The 14,473-nt window shown below is 38.0% G+C and overlaps 1 protein-coding gene across 6 annotated transcripts in view; it reads right to left on the bottom strand.

Annotated features, from left to right (window-relative positions):
• The window catches only part of ago4 (argonaute RISC component 4), a 54,145-nt gene that overhangs the window by 15,471 nt on the left and 24,201 nt on the right, over nt 1-14,473 (bottom strand). For 4 of the 6 annotated variants that reach the window (XM_061881596.1, XM_061881593.1, XM_061881594.1 and 1 more), the window contains 4 exons: nt 12,066-12,213; nt 11,868-11,987; nt 5,990-6,151; nt 1,292-1,440 (listed from right to left, as the gene is read on the bottom strand). In XM_061881596.1, the coding sequence (XP_061737580.1) occupies nt 1,292-1,440; nt 5,990-6,151; nt 11,868-11,987; nt 12,066-12,213 (579 nt within the window). The remainder of the gene's footprint in view (nt 1-1,291; nt 1,441-5,989; nt 6,152-11,867; nt 11,988-12,065; nt 12,214-14,473) is intronic. The other 2 variants (XM_061881595.1, XM_061881599.1) reach the window with 1 other exon arrangement.

Raw genomic sequence — 14,473 nt, 5'->3', positions numbered from 1 at the left:
TATCCCTGTGTACATATAAGACCTTTGCACTAATTATATATACAATATATACAAACAATTGTACTTCTATTATTATTTATATCTCATGTTTCATTTTTAATTAACATTAATCATAGTATTAACTACAATGTTGATTCAAGAGTGATATATTTTTTCAAGACATTGGTCTTAAAGTGTTTTTTAAATGTGTGAATGGAACTGGAACATTTGAAGGAATCATCCAAGCTGTTCCACAGTTGAACTCCTCTAAAAGAAACACATCTACTTTTTAAGCTTGTTCTTATTTTTGCTTTCTGAAAGAAAGCTGAACATCTGAGGTCATATGGATTCTCTCTGGGTTTGAACCCCTCCTGTAGACACCCAGGCAGCATGTGGTTATGAGCTTTGAAAGTCACAATAGTAGTATTGAGGTCAACAAGATCGTGCAGTTTTAATGTTTTTAATTTAATGAACAGAGCATTGGTATGGTCATGATAATTCGCATAATTTACAATTTTAATCGCTTTCTTTTGAAGTAAAAATATAGAGTTTATGTTTGATTTGTAATTGTTTCCCCAGATTTCAACACAATAATTAAGATATGGGAGTATGAAAGAATTATATAACATGATAAGAGCATTTTCATTCACAGAGTTTTTAATTTTATGTAACATAGCAATATTTGTTGCCATCTTTGTCTTAAGTATATTTATGTACAGTTTCCAATTTAATTTATCATCTATATAGAGTCCCAAAAATTGTATTGAATACACCCTTTCTATCTCCATATCATCAATTCTTATATGACGCTGTATGTTATTTTTCCTGTTTCCAAAAATTATATATTTAGTTTTATTTAGGTTGATTGATAGTTTATTGGCATCAAACCATTGCTTTAGTATGTGGACTGCAATATTGTGACAGGGCAATACGGGGGAGTGTAATGTGTGATCTCCTAACTAACTGATATACCTGCGCACTGTTTATGGTCGTCACTGTATTGTCTGATGAACTGTATGTGTGTATGTATGTATATATGTATGTGTGTATGTATGTATGTGTGTATGTATGTAAGTAAAACGCTGTGTCTTGATGTCCAAGACCAATTTCTCCTCAGAGAAATTATTAATATTATCTAAAAGTTTGTTTTTCTTTTTCAAAGGCTTGTTAAAATGGTGGTGTTTAGGAAAGCACAGAAAAATAGATTTCAGTTCATTTCAATGAGCGGCGCTGAATTTAGATTCAAGTGTTCTGAGTTCAGAGCTCGGTCGTAAGTGGGTGTACTTGCTGTATGAGGGTTTTAAGGACTCACTTGAGCAGGTCTTCTCTGCACTGTTTCTGTGGCGCAAAGCAGGCCACCGCCCAGACCTTGATCTCGATGCCGGCGTAGAACTGCTTGCCTCTCATGTCCCACACGCCCTGATTGGGCGTGGCCACCGTTTTATTCTGCGGCGAGAGTCCCTACACTCTTAGTCAACTCACCGATTAGAGGAGCCAATACACAAGGTACATTTACTGTGTCTCCAAATACTGCACAAAAATTGGCAATAGGAAATCCACATGCTACCCTTGAACACATCTAGCTTGGAAAGTCACTTTGTAGGATTTCCTACAAAATGTAAAGCACTGTTATTTTGTGCAAGGACATAGTACTTTTTGCTTCTTCTTCTATGAAAGAAAATATTCTACAACCCTTTTATAGTTACAAATACATTGATTCATTTACAGTACAGGCCAAAAGTTTGGACACCTTTTCAATGAATGTGTTTTCTTCATTTTCATGACTATTTACATTGTAGATTGTCACTGAAGGCATCAAAACTATGAATGAACACATGTGGAGTTATGTTCTTAACAAAAAAAGGTGAAATAACTGAAAACATGTTTTATATTCTAGTTTTGTCACAATAGCTCAGATTACTTTTACGCACACTCTATGCATTCTCTCGATGAGCTTCAAGAGGTAGTCACCTGAAATGGTTTTCACGTCACAGGTGTGCTTGAAGCTCATCGAAGCATTAATCAGAGCAGAGGGTGGCTATTGTGAAGAAACTAGAATGTAAAACATGTTTTCAGTCTTTTCACCTATTTTGTTAAGTATATAACTCCACGTGTTCATTCTGGTTTTGATGCCTGCAGTGACAATCTACAGTGTAAATAGTCATGAAAATAAAGAAAAGCAAATAAAAAAGGAGAAGGTGTGTCCAAACTTTTGGCCTGTACTGTATGTTTGCACAGAACTGGCAAGTCATCAAATTTGAACAAGGTATAGTGCTTAGCTTTTTATATGAATTGCTACGAACTTAGTGTGAAATTCACAGCATATATCAGGGGTGTCCAAATTGTCGCCCAGGGGCCATTTTCAGCCAGAAGCAGCCATTTGTTTATCCTTTTTAATTAATCATAACATGCATACATTCTTAATTAAATAGATATTACACCAACTTGATTCGTAACATGTAGCTCAAACCTAAGATGTCAATGTTTTGTGCAAATCTCTTAGCATATATTGCCTGCTTCCTTTCTTTCTCTGTATGTGAGCCTCTGCGGAAAAGGTTTGGAGACCCCTGGCATTCATAACCAAAGCTGAACACAATCTCTTGAATGAGATGCAAGTTCTCCAAAATCCAGTGTGGCTACACATCTACAATAAATCCCAAAGGGCAGAAGGTTTCTCTTCAGTTAACAAGCTTTACCAAAGACTATTAGCTGCCTCCTAGGCCCTCTAAGCAACTACTCAGGTCACATGGTAACAAATAATGAGCTTCTAAAAATCGTAATGGATAGATTCTAATTACTCGATTTAAATTTAATTCAACACAGGGGATTTTAGTCCAGGTTTAGGTCAGGAATAGGGGTGTGACGATACACTGCTCCTGGGTTGACAAGGATAGTGGAACTTTACAGGCTTTAACTGTGACCAGATAATGTTTGTTTCCACCATGTTCAGACACTATAAGTAAGACTTTCCTCATCACAAAACAATGTGGTGGCTGTAGCCTTTTCTAACTGGACCAACACATTTGACTAACCCGCCTGGGTAAACAAGTAGCCTGTTTAACTCCACAGACAGGTTGCAAACCTTATGGTATGCACAAAGCTTTGTTTGGCACCTGAGTGACACTCAAAATGTTGGGCAGGCTTCGGTCCAGTGCCTTTGAGAGCGCTTTTCACCTAAATATTACGTTTTAATCTGGATAGATCTCGTCACACCCTTAGTCCGAATATAAATCACAGAGCATGTTACAAACAAGCCAGACACGAAGCCTTCCCCATCATTATTGCATATTAAGCATTGCAGTTTTACAATGAGGCGTATGTATTCCATTCATTCAGCGTGAGGAGAGAAATGGGGAAGGCTTCAGCTGTCATACATTTAAAAAGGTATTTCACTGGAAGCCGATTAGACTTGCTGTCCCAGGAGACAAGATGTCCAACTGTTTGATTGAGCTCTGTTGAACTTTTGGAAAATCAAATGTGAAACAGCACATGGAGTGCAGAACAAAGAATGGGACATTTGTGAAAACACTGATACAAAACAGGGATTTCAGCAAGTGTCAGCAGAATTGCAGGGTGTTGTATTTCCTGTATGAAAGCCAACTTGCTACTCCACTAACTTTACAGCGGGACACTCATTGTGCCGGTTACTACAAGTCTCATCGGCATCCCAGTGACAACACATTCATCTCTCCTTCCGCACAATCCTTGAATCCCTATTCAGCCTCTGCCACCAGAAAACAGGGTGATGTGAAACAGATGTTTTGATCAAAATTTTATGCTGCCGAACCGATACCGATCATCCAGGAGTGAGATGGGCCAATACCGATCACATGTATTTACTGTACATTTTCAATTTATGTTGTTTCATTGACAGTTTAACAATATCAACACAATATTTAAAATTGTTCCTTATTCTACTTTATTATACAATAACTAAACAAAAGCATAAACTACTATTACTCATTGAAAAAATGTTATCGTGTCCATTAAACTATTTTGTTTCTAAACATCAACAAAAACAAACAAATTATATTGAACAAATTTAAATATTGATCTGCTCTTTCTAGTAGTGATCATATACCAATATTACGTTGGTATTGACGCAACCAATTTATGGATCAATTTGATCCTCTTATTAAGTGTTGTGGACTGACTCTGACAATGCAGACCCACAAATATATTATCCTCTCTGTAGACCAGGGGTAGGGAACCTATGGCTCTAGAGCCAGATGTGGCTCTTTTGATGACTACATATACCTCTTTTCTCTAGTGACTCAAAGCGCTTTAAAAAGTGACACCCAATATCTAAGTTACATTTAAACCAGTGTGGGTGGCACTGGGGGGCAGGTGTGTAAAGTGTCTTGCCCAAGGACACAACGGCAGTGACTAGAATGGCGGAAGCGGGAATCGAACCTGCAACCCTCAGGTTGCTAGCACGGCCACTCTACCAACCGAGCTATGCCGAGTAACCGTGTAATACTCTTCCATATCAGTAGGTGGCAGTCGGTAGCTAATTGCTTTGTAGATGTGGGAAACAGCGGGAGGCAGAGTGCAGGTAAAAAAGGTGTCTAATGCTTAAACCAGGGGTAGGGAACCTATGGCTCTATAGCCAGATGACTGCACCTGGCTCTCAGATATATCTTAGCTGACATTGCTTAACACGATAAGTAATGAATAATTCCGCTGGTAATCACAGTTTCAAAAATAACGTTCAAATTATAAAACATTCTCATGCATTTTAATCCAACCATCCGTTTTCTACCGCACCTGTTCACGATGTCGCATTAATGGTAATTAGTATTATATTTATTATTGGTTAACTTTTAGAATAACAATGTTGTTAAAAAGAATAAGAGATTTATTATACTCTACAAATGTTGGTCATACTTAAAAATGCACGAATTTAGTTGGATTCAGTGTTGAAAAATGTTATATGACTCTTACGGAAATACATTTTGAAATATTTGGCTTTCATGGCTCTTTCAGCCAAAAATGTTCCCGACCCCTGCTGTAGACTCTTAATATTCCACTTGTTAATTTCCTGTAAATATCTGCTTACTGCAGTAACACACTTCATCTAAACTTCTTAAACTTTACCAAGCACTTATTTATTAGTGTTGTTTCCTACTAGGTTAGCTTAGCCATTAGCATACCTTCTCAAGGCTTGTCATTTTTATTGTCTTGTCTTCCAGTGATAGTGCTACTTTAGACACTAAAAAAATGTAAATTTGCCATCATAGTTTGGGGGAGCCGCTCCACTCTGTGTATGAAGACATAATTAGCGGTTAGCAGCTTGTAAGCCAGAGAGAGTCTGCACTTGTGATCGGCATTAATCAGCAATGTCACATACTTTTCCTCGAAAATTGGCTGTTCGGTGGCCAATTGATCGGCACGTCCCTACTTTAAAATATGAATAAAGGCTGCAATGTTCCAACACGGATAAAAATGACCCAGTGTTACCATTTCCAAATGAGCCAGCAGGAAACAGCTGTTTTTGGCATCAATCACCCAAGTTTCCTAATGGCTGAATTAAGATTCGGTGCGAGTCAGCAGTCTTGCGTGATTAGACATTCATCTCAGCCACTGTGTATTATAATTGTATTTTCACACAGGGAGTATTAGAATGTTTGCACACAGAGACTGCTGAGCTGCACCATAGGATACACACTCGGGGCTAGTTCCAGGTTCTATAGGTCTATTTAAACACAAAAAGCAGGACAAATTGCAGAAGTGGTTAATTTGTATGAAACAGTTAGGCCTTAACACATCTTCTAACACTTGTTAATTTGTATGAAATAGTTGCATGCTGTTAGGCCTTAACACATCCTCTAACACTTGTCAAATTAATCAACAATAGCACAAATTTTAGAGTGTGCAACCATTAACAAATTGATTAATTTATTAACGAACCTGGAAGAGAAAACCCCAGTGGTTCAACATTCATTCCGATGACCCCAACCCCCGCCCTATGCTGGTGACCCCAGTGTGTGACCCCTTGTTCGGTACTCACCCTGCCACAGTCTCTCCCTGTATCTGTACTCACCCGGCCCCCATACTGAAGCATGGGCGCTGGGAGCACACGCCCTGTAACCTCGGTCATGTCATTGTGAACCACAATGCCAAATTCCTTCAGATATGGGTCCGGGCCCCCAACCATGCTGTTGCTTTTGACCTGAGCAAAGAAGAGAAGATCAGAACAAACCCAGAAAGCCAAGAAAAAAAAGAGTAAAAGGTGTGTCGTTAGGAGTGTGACATAACATATCATAAAAACATTTAGGTTTCAACAATATTGTCAGCTAGGGGAAACAACTATAGCTTTTATTAAGCCCTAATACAAACTATAGCTGGGCTCCAAGAAGTGCTATTGTGCACGTTATTCACTTTTTATATACAAACGATAAAAAATCAAAAGCAAAATGAAAAAAAAAAAAAGAATACATAATAAATAATCTATTGTGTTAAACTAAGGATAATATTAAGCAAAAAAAAAATAAGTTTGCATAAGTGGCGACATTAAATACAGTAAAACAATGATTAAGTAATTTCTGTATGTAAATTTGAGTTTCATTTCGAATATGCATGCAACATGATACATCACAATTTCCAGTTTTTCATTTTCATCATGTTCGAAAAGGAGTAGGAAGAAGCATAACTTATTTAATCTTACCCCTTTTCCTTTATATAGCAGTTGCTAACAAGTTTATTCAATTCCTGTTCTCAATGTATTCACAATATACTCCATAAATAATAAATAATTAGTGAAGTAATTTGTATTTCATATGGTGAGATAAATAAGATTATCAATAAATTCTGAATGTTTATCATGGTTTTTATTCTTTGTACTTTGTAAACACTTCAAGTTTGAAGAGTTTCTTGAATTAGATCATATTAGTGACCGTGTTTGATTTATTTGCTTAATCCATTCCATAATTGAATTCAACATGCCGATAAACTAAAGGTCTTAAAGTTTACATTTTTCTTCTCTTTTGTTTAGAAGAATTGTTGTACATTCTTCAGTAGCAGGTTAGAGTTTGCTTTGTGCATAATTTCAGCTGTTTGCAAATTCACTATATTGTGGAATTTCAGTATTTCCTATTGAATAAATAAAGAGTTTGAATGTTCTATCTCCAACATTATGCATTATGATATTTTTTGTCACACAGTTAATGAATGAAGTGTACATTTATAGTTAAATCCCCATATTTCTGAACAATTAAGGTGATGATAAAGTGAAATGTGTTGAATTTTGCACGATGTGTTTTTTAAATGTTTTATTGTAGTTTTTATTTGTTGTGCACTTCAAGCTGCGTCCAGTCTTTGTGAGTTGTGTCTTTTATTTCCTTGTAGACAAGAGGATGTCATCCTTAGTATTTGTCCAGTTGTTGTCTTTGACAAGTACGTTGGCTCTTGTTCTCTCTGAGACTCGGCAGCATGAAGTGAAGCAAATCATATTTATGTAGTGCTTTTTCTCTTCAGACTCAAAGCACCTTTACATTGTGGAACTTATTAGCTACATCTTTATACTACATTAATATAGGTGACACTGGCAGCAAGGTGTGTGAATTATCTTGCCCAAAAACACAACGGCAGTGACTAGGATGGCAAAATCAAACCTGGAACCCTCCAGTTGCTGGCACCACCGTACAACAATCTCACCACGCCACCTCGACCAGAACATTTTCCCCTGCTGCATTAGGTTCCGTGCTAACTTGGGTGATATCAGCAGTGTGCTTTGTCAGATGCTCACTAGCTATGTGCAGATGAACACAATTAATCAGACATTAATCATGCATTTGATGTCAGCTATACTTTGGTGGTGGAGGGGACTAAATTGAATAGTCTTGGAATTAAATTGTTTTCCTGCTGTCTCCCCCCCATTCACAATGTACAGAAGTAGAGTTCTATACTGTTGAGTTTGTTGTTCTAAACAAGCTGTTTGATTCGCGACTTTACAGCTACTCCAAGTGCTTACTGCTAGCGTCAGGCACATACACAATGTCGTAATATGGAAACACGCGGTAACCTGCACATATCACAACATGGAGGGCACAGAACAGCTCCATTTTAAAAAGAGAAATAAAAGTAGCAAACAGAAAGAAAATTTGATGAATAAATAACTACGTCAGACAAGCAGATCTGCACAGAGTAAAGTTTGTTTACAGCAGTAATCACTGCTTCTTCTTCTGCTTTTGTTTACAGTATGTGCTACGCATTTCAAAATAAAGTATTCCGATTAGAGATAATGGCTTTTTTGCCGATATCCCGATATTGTCCAACTCTTAAGTACCGATATAGATGTATACAGTCGTGGAATTAACACATTATGATGCCTAATTTTGTTGTGACGCCCCGCTGGATGCATTAAACAATGTAACAAGAAAACGGAAATGCTGTTTATCGGTCCTGCTGTACACAGATATCTATTTAATAATACCACTTTAACATTTGACCAATAAACAATTAAACAAGGCGATTCGGTAAAGAATATGGGTTTTATCTTCGACCCAACTCTCTCCTTTGAGTCACACATTAAGACTGTTACTAAAACGGCCTTCTATCATTTCCATAATATCGCTAAAATTGGCTACTTTGTGTCCACTAGCGACGCGGAGAACATTATCGATGCGTTTGTTACGTCTCGTCTCCTGTAACGTATTATTTTCGGGTCTCCCCATGTCTAGCATTAAAAGATTACAGTTGGTACAAAATGCGGCTGCTAGACTTTTGACAAGAACAAGAAAGTTTGATCACATTACGCCTGTACTGTATATACCTTTATACACATACATATATACCTATACTGTATATACCTTTATATACATATATACATACATATATACCTATACTGTATATACCTTTATATACATATATACATACATATGTACCTATACTGGCTCACCTGCACTGGCTTCCTGTGCACTTAAGATGTGATTAAGGTTTTACTACTTACGTATAAAATACTACATGTTCTAGCTCCAGCCTATTTTGCAGATTGTATTGTACCATATGTCCCGGCAAGAAATCTGCGTTCAAAGGACTCCGGCTTATTAGTGATTCCCAGAGCCCAAAAAAAGTCTGCGGGCCATAGAGCGTTTTCTATTCGGGCTCCAGTACTCTGGAATGCCCTCCCAGTAACAGTTCGAGATGATACCTCAGTAGAAGCATTTAAGTCTCATCTTAAAACTCATTTGTATACTCCAGCCTTTAAATAGACCCCCTTTTTAGACCAGTTGATCTGCCGTTTCTTTTCTTTTTCTCCTCTGCCCCCCTCTCCCTAATTATTGGGGGGTAGCAGGAGGTATATATTGTAGCGTCCCAGAAGAGTTAGTGCTGCAAGGGGGTCTGGGTATTTGTACTGTTGTGTTACGGTGCGGAAATGCGTTTGTCATTCTTGTTCGGTGTGGGTTCACAGTGGGGCGCATATTTCTAACAGTGTTAAAGTTGTTTATGCGGCCACCCTCGGTGTGACCTGTATGGCTGTTGACAAGTATGCCTTGCATTCACTTGTGTGTGTGAAAAGCCGTAGATATTATGTGATTGGGCTGGCACGCCCCCAATATTGATGTCTGGGTGGAAATCGGGAGAAATTCGGGAGAATGGTTGCCCCGGGAGATTTTCCTGAGGGGCACTGAAATTCGGGAATCTCCCGGGAAAATTGGGAGTCTTGGCAAGTATGACTGGGAGACGCAACTGCTCTGTTTTTCTCCCTACGTCCGTGTACCACTCCGTACAGAGGCGTTTTAAAAAGTCATACATTTTACTTTTTGAAACAAATAACAATAATTACAATTTACCATGAATTGATTAACGTGGACCCCGACTTAAACAAGTTGAAAAACTTATTTGGGTGTTACCATTTAGTGGTCAAGATAGATAGATAGATAGTATTTTATTGATTTCTTCAGGAGAGTTCCTTCAGGAAAATTAAAATTCCAGCAGCAGTGTACAGAGTTGGGATCAATTAAAAAAAAAAAAAAAAGTAAATAATGGGGGTTTAAATGGAAACAAAATAGAGAAATATTACAACAAGAATAAAAAATAAAAAGCAACAATGGGAATAAAAATATAACAGCAAAATAAGAATATAACAAGAGAAAGTAGGCAGTAGTGACCATTTTATTGTTTTGCATCCCCTGTCATCCTTATACACCCCGCCCCCGCCCCAGAGAGGAGTTGTACAGTCTAATGGCGTGTGGGACAAAGGAGTTTTTGAATCTATTAGTCCTGTACTTGGGATGAAGCAGTCTAGCACTGAACAGGCTCCTCTGGCTACTGATAACACTATGCAGAGGGTGACTGGCATCAACCATGATGCTCACTAGTTTGTCAACAGTCCTCTTCTCTGCCACCGTCACCAGTGAGTCCAGTTTCATTCCCATTGTAGAACCGGCCCGCCTGATCAGTTTCTGAAGTCTGGAGCTGTCCTTCTTAGATGTACTGCCCCCCCCCAGCACACTACCATCTAGAACAATTGTACGGAATATGTACTGAACTGGGCAATCTACTAATAAAAGTTTCAATCAATCAATCAATCAATCAATACATTTTAAAGCATTTATCCACCGATAATATCGGCATTCCGATATTATCGGACATCTCTAATTCCAATGTAAGGTGCGATGCATGTCATAATCGGATTTTTTTTTCCAGGGGCCATGTCCACAGTCACAAAATAATCCGAATTATGATCATTTACCCATGTACACATAGCTATTGATGTCAAAATCTCTTCTCTTTAGCTTGCTGCTCTGCCTCAGCAATGACACCTTGCTTTTTTTTTTTGTTGGTGACATTTCTGACGATGACAGGTGTGGTTTGGTTTTTTTCCAATAGTGTCAATGTTGTTGACATCCACATCCAACCACTTTGATTGCAGATAGTTACCCAAATGCTAACATCATCCTTTTCTCTTTGGTTATCAGCTGCTCTGGAATAAGAGCTTCAAGTTATGTGGAGCCCAGTAACAATCATTAAGTGTGTTTGTCATGTTCCACCTGAACAATGTGCGCTTTTCATCATTTTGCTTCTAGAAAGGCATCCACTTTTTCTTCTCGCCTATTAATTTGTTTGAGATGCATTATCCTTCTTCAATTCCTTTACATGTTTTCATAAGTATTTCATGTCAGAGTTCTCCTTCCTCGCGTCATTCAACACCACCATTATCTCTCACAGTGTGCCTGGTTCCTGGCTCTACTCCTCTTCATTTTCTGCAAAGGAAAATCTATATTCTGCTCATTACTACCGCTGGTAGTCAACACCTTTGAAGTTCGGACATTAGCTTATCATGTTAGCGATTATCGGAAATGGCTCTTCTTACGCCAGATGATACTCGAGCCAACGGCGTCTAACAGATCTGTAATTATGGCCTCGGTCTGTAGTAAGGAAAAATGGGCCAAAAGGTCAAAATCAGTGGAGAGCAACTTTCCGTTCACTCGCAGAAGCCGTTTCTCTCAAAAGTGGAGCAAACAATTGAGCGAGATAAAACGATTCTAATGTATGGTGCCGATAATCAGGCCCTTGATATACATTTTTACTGTTAAAATATTTTTGCCTAATAGGGTATGTTTTATAAAAAATGCTGAATAAAATAAATAATTTGGCCATGCTGACATATAGCCAAAAATTACATCCATGCTGACATATAGCCAAAAATTACATCCATTACCTAGTCAGTGGCCTAGTGGTAAGAGTGTCCGCTCTGAGATCGGTAGGTTGTGAGTTCAAATCCCGGCCAAGTCGTGCCAAAGACTATGTGACAATCTTTGGTATTTTAACTTTTTAGTAAAAACCTAATCTGCTTTCTTGAAACCCTGATTGAATAGATCCCATAAAGTGCTTGGTAAAAAGTCAAATATCAACATCAAAAGACCGCTAAGATCTTCGCTCACCAATCTGCTGATCTCTTCCTGTCTGTCAGGGGCAGAGCGAGCTGTAGCTTTGATCATGGTGGATGTTTGGTTGTCGGTCAGTTTCTTGATGCAGCGTTGGCCTGCAACTATGTTACAGACCTACAAAAGTAATAAAGTCATTAAGTTTTGACTTAAAGAGCAATTTTGGAGGAGTACGGAAAAATGGTCTCTTCTCACCTCTAGGGGCAAGTAAGTGTGCTTCTGTTCCTGCCCTACTTGCAGACAGGGTAAATGTGGATACTTGAGCTGCAGATTATACTTCTGCTTGAAATACTGAGCGACGGTGCACTCCATGGCCTGGCCGTTCTCGAGTTGCAAGGGGAACCTGTGAACAAATTAACAATACAAATAAACTTCTCAGAATTATTTGTGGTACAAACTAGATGTCCGATATTATCAGCCGATAAATGCTTTAAGATATAATATCGGAAATCGGTATCAAAAAGAACAATTCAGGACTTTTTAATACGCCGCTGTACGGAGTGGTACACGGACGTAGGGAGAAGTACAGAGCACCAATAAACCTTAAAAGGCACTGCCTTTACGTGCAGGCCCAATCACATGATATTTACGGCTTTTCACACACAGAAGTGAATGCAAGGCATACAGGTCACACTGAGGGTGGCCGTATAAACAACTTTAACAATGTTACAAATATGCGCCACACTGTGAACCCACACCAAACAAGAATGACAAACATTTCGGGAGAACATCTGCACCGTAACACAACATAAACAATCCAGAACAAACACCCAGAACCCCTTGCAGCACTAACTCTTCCGGGACGCTACAATATACACCCCCCCGCTACAGCCTCCACACCTTAACTTCCTCATGCTCTCTCCCAAATTCCAAGCTGCTGTTAAAAAGAATAATGCACTTTGTGACGTCAATAATAAATATGGCAGTGCCATGTTGGCCTTTTTTTTCCATAACTTGAGTTGATTTGTTTTGGAAAACCTTGTTACATTGTTTAATGCATCCAGCGGGGAAATCACAACAAAATTAGGCATAATAATGTGTTAATTCCACAACTGTATACATCGGTATCGGTTGATATCGGAATTGGTAATTAAGAGTTGGACAATATCGGAATATCAAATATCCATTATCGGACATCTCTCGTACAAACTACAGTTGCAAAAATAGACGATATAAATGTGTCCGATGACAGACTAACAGTATTGTTACATCATGATAATGCATGTTGATGACACCTACTAGCTGTGTCCTCACTAGCAAGCTAGCTGCTAAAGTCTGTTCAGAGTGCAAAACCTGTTCTAAGTAAGCAAACATTGCCTCTTTGGCGGAAAATGTACTCTGTTTCTTACAAGTATTATCACTGGAGGAAGTAGAATAGCTAAGCATGCTACACTATATACACACCACCAGCTAGAGCTCTTGAATGTAAACAAAAGGTGGGCGGATGAATACCTCCACAATATCTATACCAAGTATAGTACCACCATATGTTGAAACTACAGTGGTTACATTTATATTATCAAAAACAAATTGTAATTTTTACTAACTCAATAAATTATTGAATACTTAAATCAGAGGCAATAGTAGAAAATTATTTAAATACCGTAAATTCCGGGCTATAAACCGAAAAAAAATGTCTTACACTTTGAATACTGTTGCTGAAAATGATGCGGCTAATTATTGGATTTTTCTTCGCTCACGGCCATAATGCAGATAGTTTTCATCAAACACAAGCAAAAACATTGAAGTGTGTTTATTTGTACTATAGTGACATCTTTTGGATGAGTTCATTCACTGCAGGTGCTGCTGTGTGAACGTCTACGGTATTTCCTTCTGTTTCGTGCTTTAAACTGGATGTACAAGAGCTGTTCAGTCTTTTAGTCATCCATAGTGTTTTTACACTTATGGATTCTTCAACACTCCAAGCAACGTCTGTAAGTTTTACAATATAACAAACTAGTCGTACTTACTAAACCGTCCCATGTGTGATGTCTTTAGGCGTGTTTTGATGCATATTTGTATTAGCCATCGTAATGTAATGACGCTAGCGTTGTTAGCATTAACTATTAAGCCAACGCGTTCACAAGTGTCTGTGTTGGTACTTTTAACTTACAATGGCATTCTATTTGTTTCGTTTCAGTTTCACAAATTCTCTACTACAGTGGTTCTCAAATGGGGGTACGCGTACCCCTGGGGGTACTTGAAGGTACGCCAAGGGATACGTGAGATTTTAAAAAATAATTCTAAAAATAGCAACAATTCAAAAATCCTTTATAAATATATTTATTGAATAATACTTCAACAAAATATGAATGGAAGTTCATAAACTGTGAAAATAAATGCAACAATGCAATATTCAGTGTTGACAGCTAGATTTTTTGTGGACATGTTCCATAAATATTGATGTTAAAGATAATTTTTTTGTGAAGAAATGTTTAGAATGAAGTTGATGAATCCAGATGGATCTCTATTACAATCCCCAAAGAGGGCACTTTAAGTTGATTGATTGATACTTTTATTAGTAGATTGCACAGTACAGTACATATTCCGTACAATTGACCACTAAATGGTAACACCCCAATAAGTTTTTCAACTTGTTTAAG

The sequence above is a fragment of the Nerophis ophidion genome, linkage group LG21, assembly GCF_033978795.1.
Source record: "Nerophis ophidion isolate RoL-2023_Sa linkage group LG21, RoL_Noph_v1.0, whole genome shotgun sequence".
Taxonomy (NCBI): domain Eukaryota; kingdom Metazoa; phylum Chordata; class Actinopteri; order Syngnathiformes; family Syngnathidae; genus Nerophis; species Nerophis ophidion.
The sequence above is the reverse complement of the archived record's forward strand: the minus strand, read 5'-3'. Positions and strand labels throughout refer to the sequence as shown.